This window comes from Lutjanus erythropterus, chromosome 20 (assembly GCF_056507025.1).
Source record: "Lutjanus erythropterus isolate fLutEry1 chromosome 20, fLutEry1.hap2, whole genome shotgun sequence".
Classification (NCBI taxonomy): domain Eukaryota; kingdom Metazoa; phylum Chordata; class Actinopteri; order Lutjaniformes; family Lutjanidae; genus Lutjanus; species Lutjanus erythropterus.
The window spans coordinates 22,221,121-22,242,056 of NC_139336.1; the positions used below are offsets into that span (position 1 = coordinate 22,221,121).

The 20,936-nt window shown below is 36.5% G+C and overlaps 1 protein-coding gene and 1 pseudogene across 2 annotated transcripts; both read right to left on the reverse strand.

The window, feature by feature from the left end:
• Positions 1-954: 954 nt before the first annotated feature.
• Positions 955-13,106, reverse strand: trappc13 (trafficking protein particle complex subunit 13). Of its 2 annotated transcripts, XM_084746389.1 has the most exons (13): positions 12,954-13,106; positions 11,499-11,567; positions 8,170-8,269; positions 7,966-8,050; positions 7,728-7,855; positions 6,869-6,941; positions 6,500-6,544; positions 6,025-6,042; positions 2,820-2,953; positions 2,535-2,733; positions 1,593-1,693; positions 1,348-1,495; positions 955-1,266 (listed from the first exon to the last, which is right to left on the reverse strand). In XM_084746389.1, the coding sequence occupies exons 1-13, from the start codon at positions 12,997-12,999 to the stop codon at positions 1,159-1,161; spliced, it is 1,254 nt and encodes a 417-aa protein (XP_084602515.1). In that variant the 5' UTR covers positions 13,000-13,106; the 3' UTR covers positions 955-1,158. The 2 variants fall into 2 exon arrangements, with proteins under 2 accessions (XP_084602515.1, XP_084602516.1); XM_084746390.1 differs by lacking the exon at positions 6,025-6,042.
• Positions 13,107-14,841: 1,735 nt separating this feature from the next.
• On the reverse strand, positions 14,842-18,268 carry LOC146308504 (lysosomal membrane ascorbate-dependent ferrireductase CYB561A3-like; annotated as a pseudogene).
• Positions 18,269-20,936: the final 2,668 nt, after the last annotated feature.

Sequence of the window (20,936 nt, forward strand, 5' to 3'; positions counted from 1 at the left end):
ACTTCCAACATCCAAGGGAAATATAATGCACCATAAGCACTACTGAGTTGCATTATGGGAAATTTAGGATCCAGTGTTTTGTGGTCAGCTGGGCCCAGTCTAGAGACTCACAGTCAGGATTATTTTTTTAAATCTGTGTCTTGCCAACTGCCCAATTTGATATAAGTGCAGCATTAAATTGCTGACGTGCCTCTTGAACTCTGCAGCACAGAGTCGGAAAAGCAGCTGCGTCCTCTAAAAATTCAACCTCAGAAGTTCAGGAAAGAAAGATTTCTGAAACAAGGTGCATCTCATGTCACCACTTACTTTTCCTATGCATCAGAACCAGTGTAATAAAGTCAAACTTACAGCGGTTACTCATGAAAATCCACTTTACCCTTTTTCCTCTTATTTAAATGTTTTACAATCTAGAATAATCAATCAAGTTTTCAAAGATGACTTCAACAGCTTGAACCAAAATGAGCCATGACATGATGAATGGAACATAAGCTGTTATTATGGTTTCAGAATGAGTAGGTCTTTCTAAGGAGGTTGCATAAAAATATGAGACTGCAGCCAAGAAATGTCCACTAAAACATACAAACTAGACTTTAAATTGTTACAAGGGATTGTAAGTTATTTTCCAAAGCATCCTATTTTGCCACCCACACGTCATAAACCTAAACCATAATCTCAGTATACACCAGTTTCAGTGCAGTCTGAATAGTTTCCCACTATATATTTCCATATAGCACAATTACTTAAGCAGTAAATGCTGAAGCGTCTTAAACATACGGCTTAAAATATAAAGAAATCCCCATAATCAACACATCTGAAGAAAATATGTTCAGCAATATAAAGTTTTTAAAAGGTCAGATAAAAAATGAAAATTTTCTCAGATTGTGTCTGGGAGCATTTTTAATGACAAAAGCCACCATGGACACCATGAAATATGTTTTGAAAAGCAATAGGAAATCAATGATTACAGAGATTTTATTAACATTTATGCACATTTACATGATTATTTTCAAAGAAAGTGATTTATATTATTCACAATTTATTTTAAAATACAGTTATTATCCCCTCAGGTTGCAAAAAGAGTGAAATGTCAGCATTATGTGCATAATTCCACTGTTGGTCCATTCATACCTAAAATGCAAAAAAAGGTCAATAAAATTCCTAGCACTCGTTGCTCGTGAACGGGCAGACCACACACACTTGTGCAATGTCGTCATATTCGTACGTCCTCTTCAGAAATGTGTCCGTGAGTCTCAATCCAGAAATACTCTGAAACAAAACGATGAAGACTTCAGGCAAGAACAACACAAGGATATCAGCTGACAGTTTTCCTAAAGGTTTGGATCTCACCTGCAGACCCTGGACGGATGAGAGGAGTGTGAGGGGCAGAGAGAGGAAGGCACCAGGACTTAGTTTGCCCAGCTGTCGCCCTGATACCCCACACCAGTGGATCGACCTGGTGTTACACATCTCCAGCACCAGGTCCATGGTTCTTTCACTACAACGCGAAGGTCACAGAAAAGCTGGTTGTAATTCGATGATTTCATTATTTGTTAATGGTTAAATAGTTTTGAAGGTTGATTTTTTTTTTTTACCTGCAGTTGGTGATTTTACAGATAATATCAAAAGGTTCTTCAAGGTTGACAGTGTCAGGAATCATCTCCAAAGAGAGTCTGATATCTCCATAACCTGGAGCCTGCAGGTTGTTACAAGGACAGAACAAAAATTAACAGACCTTATTACTCAAATAGTGACCGGGGGCCTTTATTTAGATCAACTACAGAAGGTATCAGCCTTAGAAGCAGGCTTTTTTTAGAGGCAGGCTTTTATTTCTAATTCCCTCTGTTTGATAAGTATAATTGGTCATATTTCAGCACAAAGCCTCTTTTTGATTCACTTTTGTTCGCTCTGTTAAAGTCAGTGCATCACATTGTTTCTTACAATCTCAACACTTCCTGTATCCGTTTCAAATGAAAAGTCCTTTTATTGTGAAACATCTGCAGGGAAAGTTTGTGGAAAAACTGTTCACTCGCAAGGTTCCCACAGGACATTTGAAATGTAGCTACTGCCATCTTGTGGACAGCCACTGTGTTTGGTTTGTGACAAAGTTTCATTATAATGACTTACAGGATCTTCTTTGTTTTTTTTTTCATCACACTGGCAGAAATGCGCTTACATACCAGAGACATGAAAGCCAAAGCATGTTTCATAAAGGTGAATATAGTGGGGATCTAACTGTTTGTCACTGTTAACAGAGTCTCCTGTCTGCAGTGTAAACCACAGAATCGTGTTCCCTGTCTCACTGTGTCTTTGTAACACTTAAAATAGTCCAGGCTCCAAAGATAACCAACCACTGGTTATGTGCAACATCTCACCTTATTTTGTGCAATCAGAATCTCAACAAAAGAAACCACACTGACAGAGAGCAAACAGAGTGGGCACACAATGAATGGCCATTCATGCCCTGGGTAAGAACATAAAAAAATAAATCCTTTGATTTTGATAATAGCATACACATAAAAAAAACATCTAAATACCATTCTTTGCAGCTGACTGGTCTGTAGCCTCCCTCTCTCCCCAAGATTAGTCTTCCATACGATGTCGAGCTTGCCTATCACCGTCACGCCCTTGATGACGCCAGCCTTCTCTGCGTACTCCGGCTTTGGCTTCAGGCAGTACAGGTACTGCCGTGTGTCCATAGGCTGCAGGTAGGACATTTTCCCAAATGTGGACTCTCTGGAAGGGAAGTGAGGGTGAGGTTTAATAATTGGCAGTAAATACCGCTATTCATCTTTTTGCAATTACGGGTAAGGTGCTTTTACCCTTCATCTCCGGATACGACCATATTGAGCTCTGTAACGTTGTACATCATGGAGGGCTCTAGAGAGACCTTCTCCATGAACATCGGCGAGGTGGTGATATTCTGGATCTGAGCCTCCAGGAACACTTCATCTGTCTGCAGCGGAGAAGCCGAGAGTCAAACTAATATTTGTTGCTCATAATTAAGTACAGTCACATAATCTCCAAGGCGAACTGAGCAACACATCAACTTTATCATCAGGTATTAAGGGGGGGTTAGGTTTGTGCAAAATCCTACTGTCTTAAAGGACAGGTTGACATTTTTTTCAAGTCCGTCTTATTCGCAGGCTCAAATTAAATTTTCAAGGGTTACTGGTTGCTGTAATTTTCCTCCTGTCGAAACTGACCATGAAGAGATAACTTCCAAAAGAGATTTCAGTGTAAGAGACGGGGTACAAAACCCAAAAAATACATTCTAAATTTCAACCCGGTGATGATTAATTAACAAAAACTATGATGATATATGTTCATCAATTATCTTTTTTCCATGACAGACACAAGACAATGATGAGACAACACCGACTTGATTAAACACTAACTGTGACTATAAAGCACAATCAGGACTCAGAGTAACTTACATTAACTATTTGACAAAAGCCAAGTTAAAGTTAATAATGACAATAACAGGGTTTGGGAGAAAGAAACAAGTTGATATTTGGCACCATTTTTGTTACAGTGAGGCTGAGAAAAAACTCATTGCTTTATCAGAGCAGAAGCAATCTGGTCTCAAAAACCTAGAGACACATGAAGGCTCAGCACAAATTGAACTGGGTTAACAAAACGTTAGGTTGTCTTTTTTTAGGCCATATTAAGCCAATTAGTAACGCTGCAGTGTTACATCATGTAAGCTGTGTTGTGTATCATTCTAGTGTTTTTCATTAGATAATGATAAGGTTACTTATCATCTTATAATTGTTAATTACTAGTTCTAGATTGACTGAAATGGTCAATATAACCAGATGAAATAAAAAAAAGACTAAAATGTCAACAGTTTTTATTAAAAAAACAAGACTAAAACAGGTACGGTTATCTCTAAGATACGACTAATGCCCAGACCTCTAGTCAAATAAAACTTGACAAAAAAAGAGGGCGACTAAATATTATATAAACTAACAGGAACATCTGACAAAGGACTAAGACTACATTTTAAAAAGGTGATAAATTTTCAGTGGTCACAAAGGAGAAGTTTTGAGCTAAAAAGATGGTAACTTTGGAAAACACCAACTTGATTTGACTAACTCAGGCTGCTGAAATCTTGTATTAGCTTCAGTTTCAGATGCCTTTTTGCGCAAAAAGAGAATCGAGGTTTTTTGTCATCTCTGGCTTCCAGTGGAAACATATTAAGAAGAGATCTTTTTATTGTCAGAGTGAACTGGAGGAATCATTACAAACAGCTGTAACTCTTTTAATGGATATATGAGCAGGTGAGTAATGTCTCAAGGTAGCCTTGAAAAAATGTGAAACTATCCTTTAAGCTATTCTTCAGGTGGTGTGAGACTCGTGTAAAGAATAACATGTTTAAACCAGACAAACATTACACATAAATTACATTCTATTAAGTTTGCTCAGTGTACCTTTGAGGACTTTGTTAGTACAAGTGCTGACCAGCAGAGTGTACAGTAGAGGTTGCACCATGACAATCGACAAGTCATTTCAATTTCTCAAACATCAACTAGTGTCAAGTGTGTGCTTTTTTTCCTTTGGGGGACATAATTTGCATTGCAATATTCAGCATATCAAAAAATGTTTAAAACCGCAAAAATATCATATTAAGTACAGTGACAATATTGTGTCATAGGGGCTCTGGTGATTCCCAGTCCTAATACACATACTTACAATCTGTTTATCAGTTACTAAGTCAAGTAACTTACACAAAATAACATGACTTGCTTATCTAAGTATGACTTAAATTGTCACCCACATCTTGCAGGGTTCATACAGCTTTTTAAGAGTGAAATTCAAGGACTTTTCAAGCACTTTCAAAATACCTAAACTAAAAATTTCCAGATTCTTGAAGCCTTATCATCACATCTAAACTGTAACATATTTACAATTGCGAACAATTAAGTTTATAAAATTCTTTTAAACCTAAAACAATCAATGTATATTGATTTTGACTGTCTGTTTTCATCATGATTATTTAATGGTCACTAATTTAGAGTATCAAGACAGAAATGATCTGGTCATGTGTGAGTCACAAATTTACAAGTTTCATTTCAAATATGAAAACACTTTTGTTTTACATGAGTCACTGACAGATAAGAGTTAAAATTCCCTGGTCTTGACATGCTTTTTGTAAAGGACTGCCCTTCTTATTTTTATGTAAACAACCAGTTGATGCTGTGGTAAAGTTAGAGTCAGTGGACTGTACAACTGTCAAACTTTCAGTGCAACCTCTACTATACTGTAAGATACAACAAGAGAGAAGCAGAGATTAGTTCATGCCTGCAATTCAGAACACAAGAACTGACCATGAACCATTCTGAACGAGGTTAATGTTAAATCACAGAGCTCAGCATCTCTGATCCATGCAAAGCCATTCCAACCAACACCTGAAACCTCACGTTTTATTACACAGAATCAAATACATCCGTTTCATTTACTCGAAAACAACTATGAGCCGATGGGAAATGATTGAAAGAATTTTGGTTTTATAATCACTGATAATGAGCCCTTAATAAACCTTAAAACCAACAATTAAAAATGAGATTCATTTGAGCATCATCATTCATTTCTGCAGTGTTATATCATTTTACATGCTGACAAATAGAAAATGAGAACAAATATGGTGCATACTAATTATCCCCAATAATGATAACTTATATAATCAATGGAAATCCCCACCCACAATGATTTGACACCACAAATGTCAATTATAAAGTCCAAGCCCTGTGTAGGATGAGTTTGCAAGAAAGCATGAGTGTCCAAAGAAAGGGCAAAAGACAAATAATGGAAAGCTCATGTCGAGGATCAAAATGTTTAAATTAATGTAGGCACGTCAATTGTTTCTTTTTAACAAGCTAGCAGGCATTTTATTATTCACACATTACTTTCCATTCTTCAACTTTGCACCTTTCTATTGGCCCCCAGAAAAGACAAAGTCTGCTGCACCAAAAAAAGGATTAAGAGAAGCTAATGTTCAGTGATGAGAACAGAAGAAACAATTACCACAGAACTGAGGTCACTCTAATGGAGAAAATAAAATACAAGACATAAAAAACAAATGAAGTTACATGCCAAAGACGATGACAATGAATATTTGCATACCACTAATATACAAAGCTACTGGTATGAAAATGAGAAAAAAGGAAAAAGCTTGTTGTCTTCATGAGGAAAACGCTTGATCTCCAGCTCTTTACAGCGTGTTTTTATGGGAAATTTCTGGAGGTACAAGCATTTTCCAGGAGACGTGTCTTACAATAACTGCCCCTATCAGGATCTGGAAATGTTCCTAACTATGAAATGGAATATGATATGAAGCATGTTATATATGCTACAGTACGAACTTGCATGTCAGACGATACAGTTCTTCTATTTGCAGAATGGCATGGTGGGAAATATGAGTGCACAGAATCTGTACGTTGACAGCGGCACTTTGTATTAATAATATGCTGGTGCTGGAATATGAGAGCAGATAACTTACCTCTGCATTGTAGAACTTTGTCTTCACATCCAGCGGCTTCAAAACCTGATTAAAAATAGATTGCAAACTGAACGTTGTAGTTTTCTCACACTGTACCTCCATTCAGCAGAGAAATATTTGTCTGATGAGACTGAAAATCCTTAGTTTGAAAAAGGGAGAATGGAAATCGGAGGGAAAATGCTGCTTGAAGGAAGGGAACAGGGTTACAATACAAACAAACTGAGGTCCAAAGACCGCAGGACACCAAATCCATAGCATGGACGGTAATTGCATTTGCTCTGTTGTAGACCTGTGACATTTCTCAGGTCTCCTCCAAGCTCGCATGAGATCCTCACTGTTGTCTAATGAGAGTTCTCAAATATAACTCACCTGGAATTTGAAGAACTTCCGAAAATAGAGCTTCTCCCCGTATTGAGTGGTGTAACTGACTGCGCAAACTAAGCTGCAAAAGTGAAAGAGAGGAAATAAATATGTAAGATATTTTTCAAGAGTGCAGCCTTTTTATCCCTATAAAATGGCTTCCCTGACTTGGTCACAGGGCTGAAAGTGAGGAAAATTTCTGTCTGAATGTGTTCAGAGACAGAATGTTGCAGTGCGCACTATCACATTATAATTTTATGTACTGTTCTACCGTCTTAAATTGCTGTTGTTTAGTTTGTCTTGTATGCAATTTTTTTTTTTGTACTGCTTACAGATCAGGGATTTGGGTAGTTTAAGCTTAACAGCCTTCATTTTGATAGTTTAAGATGCTGAAAACATCGCCTTAGCAAGCTGAAGGCTGCGAGCCACATGGATAACGGCTGTGGTACATATTGCATATATCTAAATGTGAATCCTCACATTACCTCGAAAGGTCCAAATGAAAAATCTTCTCCCCCATTTCTCACTCGCAAACCATAGCCTGGTAATTTATCCAATTTCTTTCCAAGCTATCAAGAATATCCAGTGTGTCTATTTTTTCACTTAATTTTTCAGCACTCATTCCTTTGTAGGTCTCTAACCAGCATATTTTCCATAGACATATAATTATCCATGCATTATCAAATTATCATATATTATCACTATCTAATCTATTTTGGAACCTAAAAAAGCCCCATGACAGAATTCTGGCACAGTGTCAGAGAACTTTAAGCACTATGGTCAGTTGGGAGGATATTTTGGGTTTTAGTGGCACAATATGACTATAACAAAATAAACAAGTGTAAATATGGTGAGGAAAAACTCTCACATATGTGTTCCAATTTCTTTGACTTCGTGGTGGATAACATCATCAATGCAGCATTCAGGTTTGAGTTCTGCTACTGCAGAGTTTGACGCCGAGAGGTTGAGTCTCTGTGAGCTGGTCTGGAGGTCAGCCTGTAGAGGATCACATCACACAGCAGGACCATCATAGGTAAAACGGTTAAGTGTAAAGTGGTGAAGAGGTGGACTGGTATTTCTCCATTTTTTTTTTTTTTTTTCAGTACCTTCACAAGAATATCCTTCACGACTTGGTTGCTGTCGTTGTGCACACTGATGTAACTGGAGAAGGTCTCACCAAGGAAAATATTTCTGTGTAACAAAGAGATGTGGACGAGTCAAATCTGGAAACTTCAAAACAAAAGGCTGCTTACCAAAAAGCAGTTTGTGTTAACTGTTTAATTTTCCAACAACAAATAATCATTTATTACCCAAAGTTCTGTGGTAATGTTAGCATCTCTCCCAGCATTAAAATCTCTGCTCCTTTGATGGTGGATGGGTCCCCCTTCATCAGCTGACCAAACAAATCCCCTAACAAAAACACAAAAGGTATGTGTGTGCATAAATATATACATTATATGTTACACCTGCTAATGAATTTGCTTCATGTTCCACTAAGAGCTGGAGCATACAAGACTTGAAAAAAGACCATTTGAATTTGGGGTGTCACAATTAACTGGTATTGTAATTGTTAAATATGATTTTTTATAAAAAATTAAATATTGATATCATGTTAATATTATACATAATAATATAATGTAAATGATCCTGCACATCTTAAACATACTTTATGCATTTAAATCATTTGTTTCTTACCATTCTCACTTTTTCTCCCTTCCCATTACCCTTCGCACACACATCTTAACACTACTAGTGTAACTTTGCCAAAAACAGAGGCAAAATGCACAATAATTAAACTTAAAGACAACTGTAACAGATTTATCAAAATTAAAATTTTATATTGTGATATCATCGTTATCAGGAATTCTTTTGGTAATGATAATTGTGTAGTGGATATCATCACAAACATCTGATAAAAGTAATATAACCAACAACCAAATAGTGTTGTACATGTGTTATTACTATAATAACAATTCTCAAAATTTAGACAGGACTTAAACTGCAGGGGTCAAGTCATACCTAGAAAATTTGGAATTTAGAGTCTCTTCTGTTTTACCAACAAACAACCTTAAGAAGTTGGTCGCAACACGAGACACAAGTAGAGCAGCAACTGACAACTATTTTCATAGTTGATTAATCAGTCAATTATTTTCTCGATTATTGATTAATAGTTGTTTCATTTAAAATGTCAGAAAACTGTGAAAAATGTGAATCAGTGTTTCCCAGAGCCTACAACGACATCCTCAAGTGTCTTGTTTACTCACAACCCAAAGATATTCAGTTTACTTTCAGAGAGGAGAAAAGAAACCAAAAACTAAAATTACTCAAACCAATTTACTGATTTCCAAAATAGTTAGTGATTAATTTAATAATCAATTAATAATCGATTATTCGGTTAATCGTTGCAGCTCTAGACAAGAGAGTTGGAAAAGGTCTTGCACACTCTCCCTCCATATCCATTTCCTTTTTCTTTTTATACTCTCAGATCTACTTCCATTTCTCAGCACCTCTATGACACCCATGCGTGGTGTGTGTTACTTTGACAAACCTGTCCAATCCCACCAGTTTAATTCCAGGAGGATGAAGTAAAATAGTGTATTCATATGCAAGTTAATGCAAATTTGTATCTAAAATTTAACTTTAATTTGTTTCCAAAATCAAAGTCAGTTCTAACTGGTCTGTAGCTTGTGCTAAACCTGCATACTGTGTAGATAAATAAGATGTGGATGTGTTTTGGCAGTAAAGTTTTATTATTAAAGTGTTTGAGTAGTGTGCGATCGGCACGGAGGATCACAGAGAGGGAGGAACTTTGAAGATCAGGTTTCAAAGCAGGCTCAGCCAGAAGGCTTTTTTTTTATTGGGTTCAAATTTCTGTCCAACAAGTTTTTCACATACATCTCATGCTCTGATCAACTGTCTGACTAATATTAGTCAAACTACTCTTACTATCAAGCCCCCTACCAATAAATCATGATTCTGAATATTCTGATTCTGAAATATTCTGCAGTCAGGAACATGAAGACAAAGAGTGGAATGGTTTTATGTTTCTAACATCCATTTCATCTTTGTGTAAGACAAGCCATCACTTCATTGCAACTCTTACATAAATAGCGATCCTACCAAGAAGCGTCAACATGATTTACAGTATGGTTTATATGGAGTTCAGTTACCAGTACGGCCAACACATTTCTCTGTACTGTACTCTGAGGGAGGGGAAAACAGACACTCAAACTCTCTGCAGGGTTTAAATCTAAATTTGGGAGCAAGACCTGAGACTGTAAATCTATAATACTGATTTTCAGCAAATGCTATATCTGGTTAAAAATTTAAGTTCTGAATTTAATTAATCATCAGTCTATGTGTGGTATTTTGTGTGAATTCTGAAGGGACTACAACTCCAATTTTGTTGTACAACCGTCTTTTGTATTATAATAATAAAAAATTACCTTGAATCCTTGGATATGATATTAACTAATTCCTTTACATTTTGTACATTGTACAGTACACAAGGTTTTAATATCAAATGTACAAAGAGCTTTGCAGAAGCAAATACATTACAAATTTAGGAAAATTGTCAAAGAATTACAAGCAGCTGATTTAGCATTATTTAATACTTTTGCACAATTATAACAGATCATTATGGAGACAGACTAAAAGCAAGAATGCCTGACCTCTTTAATGAGGTTTTATGACATTTAGATCTTTGCTATTGTTGCCTCAAATAACATTTTAACATAAACATGGAAGTGTTGTATTCTGTCTTAAGTGAGATTTATGTTAAGTCCTGATGCAACCACAAATACGTTGGCTATTGGTTTGAGAAAAGCAGAAGCAATGTTCTCAGAGAAGCAAAAAGTGGAAGAGAGACCTCCACATGAGTCTGGTCTTCATTTTGTTGCACTGTGCACAATATTATGAAATGGGGGCATGAACTTCTCAAAAATCAAAATATTCAGATTTTAAGTTGACGTGGGCGTTTTAAAGCCACTTTACAAATCTTAACTGTCAAGTTTCTCATTCACAGTCATAGCAAAGAGATCCAGGGTTTGAATGTGACCCGGCTGACTGGAGCCTTTCTGTGTGGCGTTTGCGTGCCTCCCTTGTGTCTGCTTGGGTTTCCAACAGGTGCTCCAGTTTCCACCCACAGTCCCCCCAAGATAAGGGGGTTAACTTGATCTAACAATGAATCTTAAATGGCTGTTTGATCAACTTATATAACCAAAGTCTGCTAACATTTTGGTTAGATTTATAATGATTTCACAAAGCCTTCCATCCCAGCCTGGCTGGTGTTATATTTGATCAGTCAAGAGTAGAATAAGTGACCAAGTCTGACTCCCTCACAATATGAAGACGTTCTGTGTGGAATGGATCAGTCTGCTGTGTCCATATCACAGGTGAGAGAAATATTACATACTGCAATAACTTAAGTCAGCAAATCCACAGATTTACAAAGTCAACAGATCCATAGCTATATGAGCTTGATTAAAAAGTGTGATAAAAAAAAATACAAATAAAGGAGATACTAAAAAAGTCATTAGCTAACACAGGCACCACAACTGCTTCTCATCAGGTATGGATCTGTTGAACAGAATTAAATTCTATTCATCTCTCTTTGAGACTGAAGGTTAAACAGGCTTACCTGGCAGATCTCGATCTTCACATGTGACTGGCAGGTTTGTGAAGAGTGTTGGTTTTGTTAACCGCATCACTGTAAAATCAAGTGACATTGGTTAGTGATTGTTCACACAAGTAGGATAGTTATAGTGGTGATGGTTTCTGTGGTATTAAGGTGATACTACCACTCAGTTGAGCACATCCTCGTGTAGGGTTGCAGCAGTATACCAGTTTCAGACCATGAACATTTGCTTACCTGTGGTATTGAATTCTATTTTGAATGTAATTATTTTAAGCTTGCATTGTATAAAAGCGTCAGCTTAATAAATGTAATGTAATGTCAGCATCTACTGAAGTCACTGATTGTAGTTAAGGCTGCACAATATGATGAAAATTTTTTTTTTGTGAAAACGAAAATCATGATGTAAAAATGATGAGTGAATTGCTATCATAACATTTGTCAAAAATCATTAAAATAACTAACTAACAAATAAAGGGGGTCTGTACCAAACAAATGTCTTCTTACTTCTGAAGAACAAAATTTGTAGGCCAGGCCATCTCTGCTCTGCAGCACTATAGTACTTCATTGTAATGCGGTTTGTCACATATTTTACCTAGATTAAAATTGCAGCCTCTGAAATTTGAATATTGCATTTAGCCATACTGCGATTTCGATAATATTTTTGATTGATTGTAAAGCCCTAGCTGTGATGCACGAATAACCTTTGATGTAGTCCAATAAATCTATTTCCAGGAATTACTAGTATATGAAAGAGTAAATGGTTGACTGATTGGTCATTTGTTTCAAATTTAACTATGATTTACTGGTCTAAGAGCTGTCAGCTTACAACATATAACAATACACTTGTGCACCGGATCCATATTTCCAAAGCAAAATCTGAGGTTAGTATATACTATACTTTATAAATAAACCATTTAAACCATTTTAATGTATGCAAAGTCATCAGAAACAGAACGCTGATTGGCTATCATATATATAATTTGACTGTCAGTGACTTCCTACAGTAACAAGAACAGATTCACGGGCAACATACACACACACAGACATAACCTCTCACCAAAGACAACAAAGCAAGTGAGTGTTCAGGAATCAGGAGAACAAAATTAAGTTTTTGAGCCAGTTTAGCTAAAAACATAACAGCAACAAATAACCTAGCTAGCTGATATTATTCTTGCTAAAATATAATATGTTGCCACGGTGTCTTTCAATTTCAGCTTTGAGATACAGAGAGGACAACAACAACACTTTTTAAAGTTGCACCTGTCACAAACAGTCTTTGTTGCATTTTAACAAACGAAAGAGTTTGACACTGTTTGAGGTAGCGTTAGCGCTATTAGCTGTTAGCAGTTCACAACAACAAACGACAACAGCCGGTCCACTGACACATTTAACGCTCCCGTTTCCCCCCTAAAAGACGCCTGTCGCTATCTATTTGTTGTTGTAATGATGATAAAATACCTTTTAATGCGAGTAGATGTTCTTGTTTGGCCTGCGTTACATCCATTTTGACAGAGAAAAAGGTATTTTCGGGTGATGTTAGCTACAATGCTAGCTAGATGTTATGGCAAGCTAGCAGGTGACCTTTGACCTACAGGAAGCAAGCGTCTTCTTCGTCTTTTAATGCGGGACTCTCTGACGATTTAACACTGCCGCTCACAGTTTAGGATGGGTGCTACAACAACAGAGAATTTAAACTTTCTGTTCTGTTCTTTTCTTTTCTTCTTTATCTTATTCACTTTTTCTTCATTCTTTTCTGTATTTCCTCTTTTCTTTTCTTTTCTTTTCTTTTGTCTCATATTCTATTCCTTGGATTTCTTTTCTTTTTTTTCTATTCTGTATCTACATATCTCTAATTTTTATCATTTGTAATGTTGATGATAATTTATCGACCTGTTTATTTATTTATTACAAATATGAACAATATTATACAGCAATGCACATATCTGCCAAGAGTTAAACAAATTATAGAATGAATCAAGAAAGAAAAAAGGGGTTCAGCAGTTCAGACAACTGTACAGTTTACAAATATTCATTTGTTATATTATCGGTGAATGAAATTTATAGAGTGCTGAATATACTGTGTGTATTGCTGCATGTCATTCATAAAAACATCTAAATAAAGGATTTTTGTTTGTAAATGTGTAGTTTTGCTGACTACACATTTGTAAATGTGTAGTTTTGCTGACATAACACAAAGATCCATAATATAATACTGTTTTTGTTCTGATCTGCTAGCATCAAAAACCCAGTATTGAATTTTTTTTTTTTTTTTAATCTAATTTGTTATTGCATGGCTGCAGCAGGACCATATCCTCACCTCATCTGACTCTAAATGGTACGTTATCATGGAGAGTTACAGCTGCATCACACTGACCTCTAGTGGTCTGGATATGTAATACATTTGGCTGCAACAACTCTGAAACTGTAGTTCATCAATTTAATAGCAAAAGTGACTTATATAATCTATAATGACGACCAAATTACACAGCTGATGCTTCTAAATTGCTATACATTGTTAATAAAATACCACACAATATTACCTAATCAATCCATCAAATAAAGTCAAATCCTCTCCTGCAGACCAATAAGAATTGAATATAACAGAGTGGATTTGTAGCAGCCTCAGTTTGATTTGGAGTGTCCTGAGATGCTGTGGTGGTGGAGATGAAGCATTTGGCCTCATTCAAAAATAATTAAGACAGGATCGAGAAGGCTCAACTGTCACTGGCTGTTATCATAATATCTCAATGCTGGCAGCAAAGTGAACATATTCTGCTGCTTCTTTTATTGCTTTTTAATATTTTTTAATTTTGTGCTTAAACTCTGTTTTGTTGAATGAGCCGTGGGAGAATCTCCTGAACAAGATTTCTACATAAGTTGATGAAAAAAGAAGAGGACAAGATTTTGACCAAAATTAAATAATTTATTCCTTGAAATACATGTTCAGTATCATTATGACAGCTTATATTTCTAACGTTAAACACGCTAACATATGGTTTATTACAGAGGTTGAAACAATCCGTGTTATCAATCACATTGCAGGAAAGAATTTAAAGTCGGTTCTGTCATTTATTTAAAATTGTTCACCTCAGAGCTGCTTTAACATGGGTCATCATGAGTGAAAAGAAATTACAAAGAAGAGCAAATAGTCTATGAAATCTAAAAACAAATTCTGTCTACTTCGAATACTACTAACTACAATAAATAAGGATACTTTCAAAAAAAAAAAAAAAACTTTAAACAAAGTAAAAAACAAAATGGAAAGCCATCAATCAACTGTGAATTCCAGTGCTGTTTTTATCTGTTTGGAAGGAATCCTGCAGACTCCGGGCTCTCCATGATGTTTTCATGTGCTGTTTTCACTGAGCAGAAGCTGTAAATAAAATGACATCTAGATTATTATTTCACTCATAAAATTAAATACATGCATATCTTTTTTTTCCAGTTACCAACAATTACTTAAAGTACTAAAAGCATGTACATTGTTATTTTAGGAAAATGTTGCTGATTATACCTTTAAATGTACTATGTGTGCACGTCACCTAAGCCTCTGTACATTTTACAAGTCAGTAAAAACCACAAGCAGCACCAGAAAGGTTAAGTTTGTTTGTTAAGGAGGAAAAAGAGCCAGTGATTTGGGTTTAGTCGGATAAACTTAGTAATGATCATGATGAACAACAACAACAAAAAAAGGTTTGTGTTGTCAGCCTGGATTTGCGTTTGCCTCCTGAATATGAAGTGGTACATTATTCCAAAGAAGTAGAGTGCAGTGAGCAAAACCTCAACTGCCGGAAGAGTTCTTATAAAACCAGGGAACATAAAGGATTTGATGGGATTTGATAGAGCAATAAGACTGGGGATATATGAGGGAGCCAGCCCATTTAAAGCCTTATAAAATGACAATAATATGATCACTGTTATGTACACATCCATACTCACATGAACACTTTCATCGTCTGCTTCCGGCCGTTGCCATTTGTTTTTGGACAGGATGCCAAATACAACGAACCCAAAGGTCACGATCAGGACGCCGAGGGAATCTGCAAACTTTCCTTCCTCGGGCGGCGAGCTGTAAGGTTCACTGCTGTTTCCATTACTACAGCAGACGGATAAATTACTGTAAGTACATAAGTTAAATTTCTTGCATGGTTCATTTTTTGACACTGAATCATGCTTTTGTTAAAGTGTGTGTAAGATTATGTGTGGCCAGTTTTCCTGTTGAAATAAAGAAGACATTGTGTTGCCGTCTGTTGGATATTTGAGCACTTACAGAGTCAGCAACAATTCCTCGTTGATGCCACTGATGCAGGAGGTCAGACTGAGGATCAAGATGGCTTTTCCCATCCAGATATGAATGGGTTTTCAGGGTGCTACGGAACCACAGCGGAGAACAAGGGAACAGGAAGCCAGCCAGGCCAAGGACCCACTATCGAGGAGAAATGACAAGAAAGGAATAATTCAGTGTTTTCTTTCAGTATATTTAATAATTCAAAATGCAAATCCTTTTCAACCTCTTCAACTTTTCTCAATGTAAAACTGCAGGAATTTAGATTCAGTCAATCCACAATATCATTAAAAGATTCAGAGAGTCCGGAGAAATCTCTGCACATAAGGGGGCACGGCCAAAAACCAACACTGAATACCTGTGACCTTTGACTCCTCAGGTGGCACTGTATTAAAAGCACTTTGGAAAACTGTTGTTGGTACACACAGTTTGTCGCTGCATCTACAAATGCAAGTTAAGACTCTACCATGCAAAGAGAAAAACATCAAGAAATTCTGACATTTCACACAGTGGGGTTTGTTAGGCATTGCGTAAATATCTGTCATTCCTACCTGGAATGTAAACACTACCACAGTACAGATGTGCGGAGAGTACAGGTCGGGGAAGTGGGAGTTTTGGTGGAATTTAAACACAGCATGCAGCCCAGGTTGGACAGAAGGAAAGCCGAAAGCATCAGTCCAGCATGCACCAGCTTCCACATGTGCTTCTTCTGCCTCCAGGTGAACAGGACACGATATACAACAACCACTGCAGGCACAGAGCGAGAAATAAAACACGATTTGTCTTTTTAATAGCTTGCTATCCGGCGAATAATTACTTAAATTGGTGCTGTCATTTTGGGATGAAATTGAAAAGTCTGATGATATTGTCACTTACATTTCACAGTCAAAGCATCTATTGATGCACTCATCCAGAGAAAAATGTAATAAGTTCAGTGTCTGCATAGATTAAATCTCAATTTTCTGAGTGTTATGATGTCTAATTAAAATAATAACAAAATCACATTTTTTCATCAGTTTCACTGAATGACAAAACCTCCTGGCTCAGTCAGCCGCACTGAAAAATCATTTCAGCTAAGACAGCTATGAAAAATGATGTTAGATTACTAACAAAACCAGATCAATTGCTGGAAATCTCTTTTCATTCACAATTGTTTTGATGGGATATGTGTGTGCCATGTATCGACACAGTCCTTTGTTGTGTACAGGAGGTTAGAACGTGCACACAAATACATATGGAAATTCAGCTGTTAATAAGTATTTTTGTGAGTTTTCTCCCAAATTCTAAATGTAGAATAAGTAGGATTTGCTGTTTGTAAATGCACAAGAAAGATATTTGATAAAATAATGAGAAAATAAGAAGATATGGGTGGGGTGGGGGAATGGTGTCTCCGTGGGTGCAGGTGCAGCCACACACGTCTGGTGAATTATGTGTGATTACTGAAAGGAATTTATTTTGTCTGAGTCTATGCATTGTTGGAAAAATCCTGACAGTGTGCCTGCAGAGTAGACCTTTAAAGTGACACTCCAGTGATTTAGCATTGCAAATTTATTAAGTTGAGGTACTCAGAAGAGAGAGATTTTAAAAAACACAGGAAGGTGAAAATCGCTGCAGGGTATGTAGTTTCATGATACCAGACAATAGGAGATCTAACTGTCTAACTGTTTTGAGTAACAACAATCACTTAGGAAACACCAACACAAAACTGGACTAGAATAACCAACAAATATGACCAAAATCTCTCTTTTCACTCAAGTATTGCAGTGACTTCACTTTAACTGTCAAACAAATTGAGCAGAGTAAATAACATGACATGTTCTCGCATTTATTATTCAGGTTCATCCAAACAATAAGCCATAAGTTTACATGGCAGTGAAAAGAACTTACATTTTTTCAAGGAGACACCTCACCAGAAATGATGCCTTAAAGACTCAGGATTAATTGTGCAATAGATCGTCGTCAGTCTCTATTGAGCAAAACGTCTCGAGAGTTATTTGTGAGTCTACACAGCCTGAAACATCCTGACTTTCAGCGTAGGTCAAGCTCCACACACTGGATAGTAAATGGCAAACACTCACATTTCAAATCCCAGGAATCCTGCTTGTAAGGCAGGCTTTCTCTGAAGTCTAAAACCCAATTCAAGAAAATCATTTGGATTTCTCAGACTTCGGAAAGCTCCCCTCAAAGCCACAGAAGACACTGCACTACTGTTTTCACAGGTCAACTGATGTTCATGTGTAAAACTGATGGAAAAATAAAGAAAAATATTTTGTTATTGTATAGTTAATGGTACACAAATGATCCACAAGAAACAGCACTGGTGCATTTATGAATAGTAAAGGGCCATGAGGACAGGGTGCCAGTCGAACTGCAGGAAGGACAAACCTCCCGTCCAGTGTGAGCCCCAGTAACTCCTGAGAAGCAGACAGACGAGGCCCAAACACAGACGCGGCACGTAGGTGATGTAGAACAACACTGACGGTTTCATATGTCAGTCTGGGAGGGAGGGAGTATTACGCATTACATAGACGGAGAATTTTTTTGAGGGTTTGAGCATGTTTATGTGCTGAATATGTTTCGAAAAAAGAGTGTTTACTTGAACGACTTAAACACAGAAAGATAGTTTACTGTTGAGTCTCATTCCCACGAAGTCAAATACTGACGTATGAGGTTGGTAAAGCATCTCGAGCACAGCGAGATAATGAAAAAATAAAGGCAGTACAGGAAGAGAGAGGGCTTTCTGCAGATACAAACACCACCACACACTTCTGTTAGGTCATAAATGATAACTGAGAATGATTATGTTAGTCTATACAATACTGTATATATTATATACTATATATACTATATATATAACTTTTTTTCTTATGATTTGCACCAGCCAGTCTTAACGTAGGTGGAAGGAGTCCAAGGACAAACAGCCGAGGGCAAGCAGGTAACCTAACAGAAAAAATACCTGAAATAGTTTGTATGACCTCTTCCCAGATTTTTTTAATAATGTGCCTTCTTCTGGGCCGCATTTAATTCATGAATCAGGGTTATTATTTTCAAAATGATGCAGCAGGGAGGGAGTTATGTCTTCAGAGATTTCTACCTCTAAGTCACTAAACCATGCCAGTCTATTGTTATTTGAGAATTATGTAGATTTAGCTAAAAATCATTTTATATAAAAGGGAAACCTGGCCACTGCCTTTAAGATGATCTGATGATTTTGACTTTTTACACTGTTGGGAAGTCCAGCAAAAACCTGAATTTTATAACGACAACTGCAGCTGTATTTGTGTCCTAAAAACTTGTTTTCTTAAAATTAGTGAAAAAAAGATCTGCTTGTGCATTTGGAGTAGATAGTCAGATAGTTTCAATCAGTTTTAATTCAAATGGAAAAATAAAGTTGATGGTGCATCAGTGCACGAGAACTATGAAAAATAAAAGCTGATTTTAGAAAATACATGAATACTGCAACTGCAGAAAATGAGAGGTATGGACTTAATTATAGACTACAATGACTTCAGAATAATGAAATTTTAGCTGGAAACAAATGGATTATGATGCATTATAATGCCTTACAGCTTTCTCTGGCTGTGAGGAAGGACCAGCATTGTTTTGTCTTCATCCAAAAAGCTTTAAAGAGAAATTTGGCTGTTTTCAAAGGGGATGTCCAGGCAGCATTGATGGTAAATGTAGTCAGATCCTCAGTACTGCTTGATGAAGAAAACCGAGTCTTCCTGCTCACAAAGCCATGCAGCAGTGCCTACATGTACCAGGATGCACTACGGATAAGCTTGTGACTCCCATGCCGTTGTTATTGTATTATCACCACCCTCGCCTGTAGCTATTGCTTTGTCGGCCAAACCATAGTGTTAGGTAACAAAATGATGAAGCACGGCCCCTGGCTACCCAGAGGCGGAGACTAGAAATCCAAGATGAAACAGCCTGTAGTTCTTCTGTAGACCAACAGATTTTGCAGCGGAAAAAGTCAATTTTCTAGGTCAATATAGAATGCAGGAATTTACTGCTCCAATTGACCATGTGCAACATTTTCCCTCTAATACAGATTCTTCCACTCTGTGTTTCTTCCCTCTTAACGTTGAACTCACATAGTCTTTGCTCACAGTACAGGTTGTTGCTCCACATTTCATTAATCAGTTCATAAGCCTCGTCTTAGATCTTGTTTTAACAGATTATAATTGCTAAGGATATTGTAATTTTAACTGTTTAATTCATATATTTCAGTCTATTTCATTTTATTATCCAATCCATAACATATTTATTATCCTATATTTTAATTCTCAGCTATCATAGTTATTTGTCTTTTGTCAGCTGTTTAATTTTCATGCACTACTTCACATCTGGAAACCACTGGAAATCTCCTCAGTCGTCTTTCAGGAAAAACTATAACTTCAATAATAATAAAAAATCTGATCATATGTTTTATATCAAATTTCTTAATTAGTAAACAAAATATGGAAACTAAAGCTCTGCAGTATGAAGTTTGATATTTATGTTTGAATTGTACTGAAGTAAAGGTATATAGAGGTACCTCAAGTGTTTTCACAGTTACATTCCTCTAGTCCTCAATACATGTAATAAAAAAAAGCTCTATTAGATTTGTTCATGATTTGTACTCACCAGATGAGTAAATCTCGCCTCTTTTGTCTCCATCTAGTTAAAGACAGTGTGAATTATGAAATCAGATTTCCTGTTGTTCTACTTGCTATTTTACATCCATTAAGTTATAGATAATTTTAGGCTGTTACAGTAGCATCCTGCAGGAACTGCTCCTGATTTTAACTAAGTCAGGTGGTCAGAGGAAGGATGGTTTTACTGAGATGAAGTCTGCTGTGTTCAGAGTGTGTGAAAAAACAGGATGAAAAAACACATTTCACGTTTCAGAACATATCTCACTTTTTGCGTAGTCATATTGATTTGCTATAAACTTTGGATAAGACATTTATTTCGCGAAGAGTTAAGGTAGAAATCAGGTCAGGTCAACTTTAACAGGACGTAGCACTAATTTCATCTGCTCAATCTGATTAGGTAATAAATCAGATTAAACTACACGAGACTGTTATGATTTTTAACATCATATCTTATTTGCTCTCACACAAACTTGAGAAAGATTTATTGCTGATGTGCGATGTAAATATGTTTCATAG

What these genes read in the sequence shown, in the direction of transcription:
- trappc13 (XM_084746389.1), bottom strand. Translation starts at nt 12,999, where the DNA reads ATGGATGTAACGCAGGCCAAACAAGAACATCTACTCGCATTAAAAG. An exon ending in ACATCTACTCGCATTAAAAG is followed by an intron (nt 11,568 to 12,953) that starts GTATTTTATCAT and finishes TTGATTTTACAG; the next exon opens with TGATGCGGTTAACAAAACCA. An exon ending in TGAAGATCGAGATCTGCCAG is followed by an intron (nt 8,270 to 11,498) that starts GTAAGCCTGTTT and finishes TGTTTTTGTTAG; the next exon opens with GGGATTTGTTTGGTCAGCTG.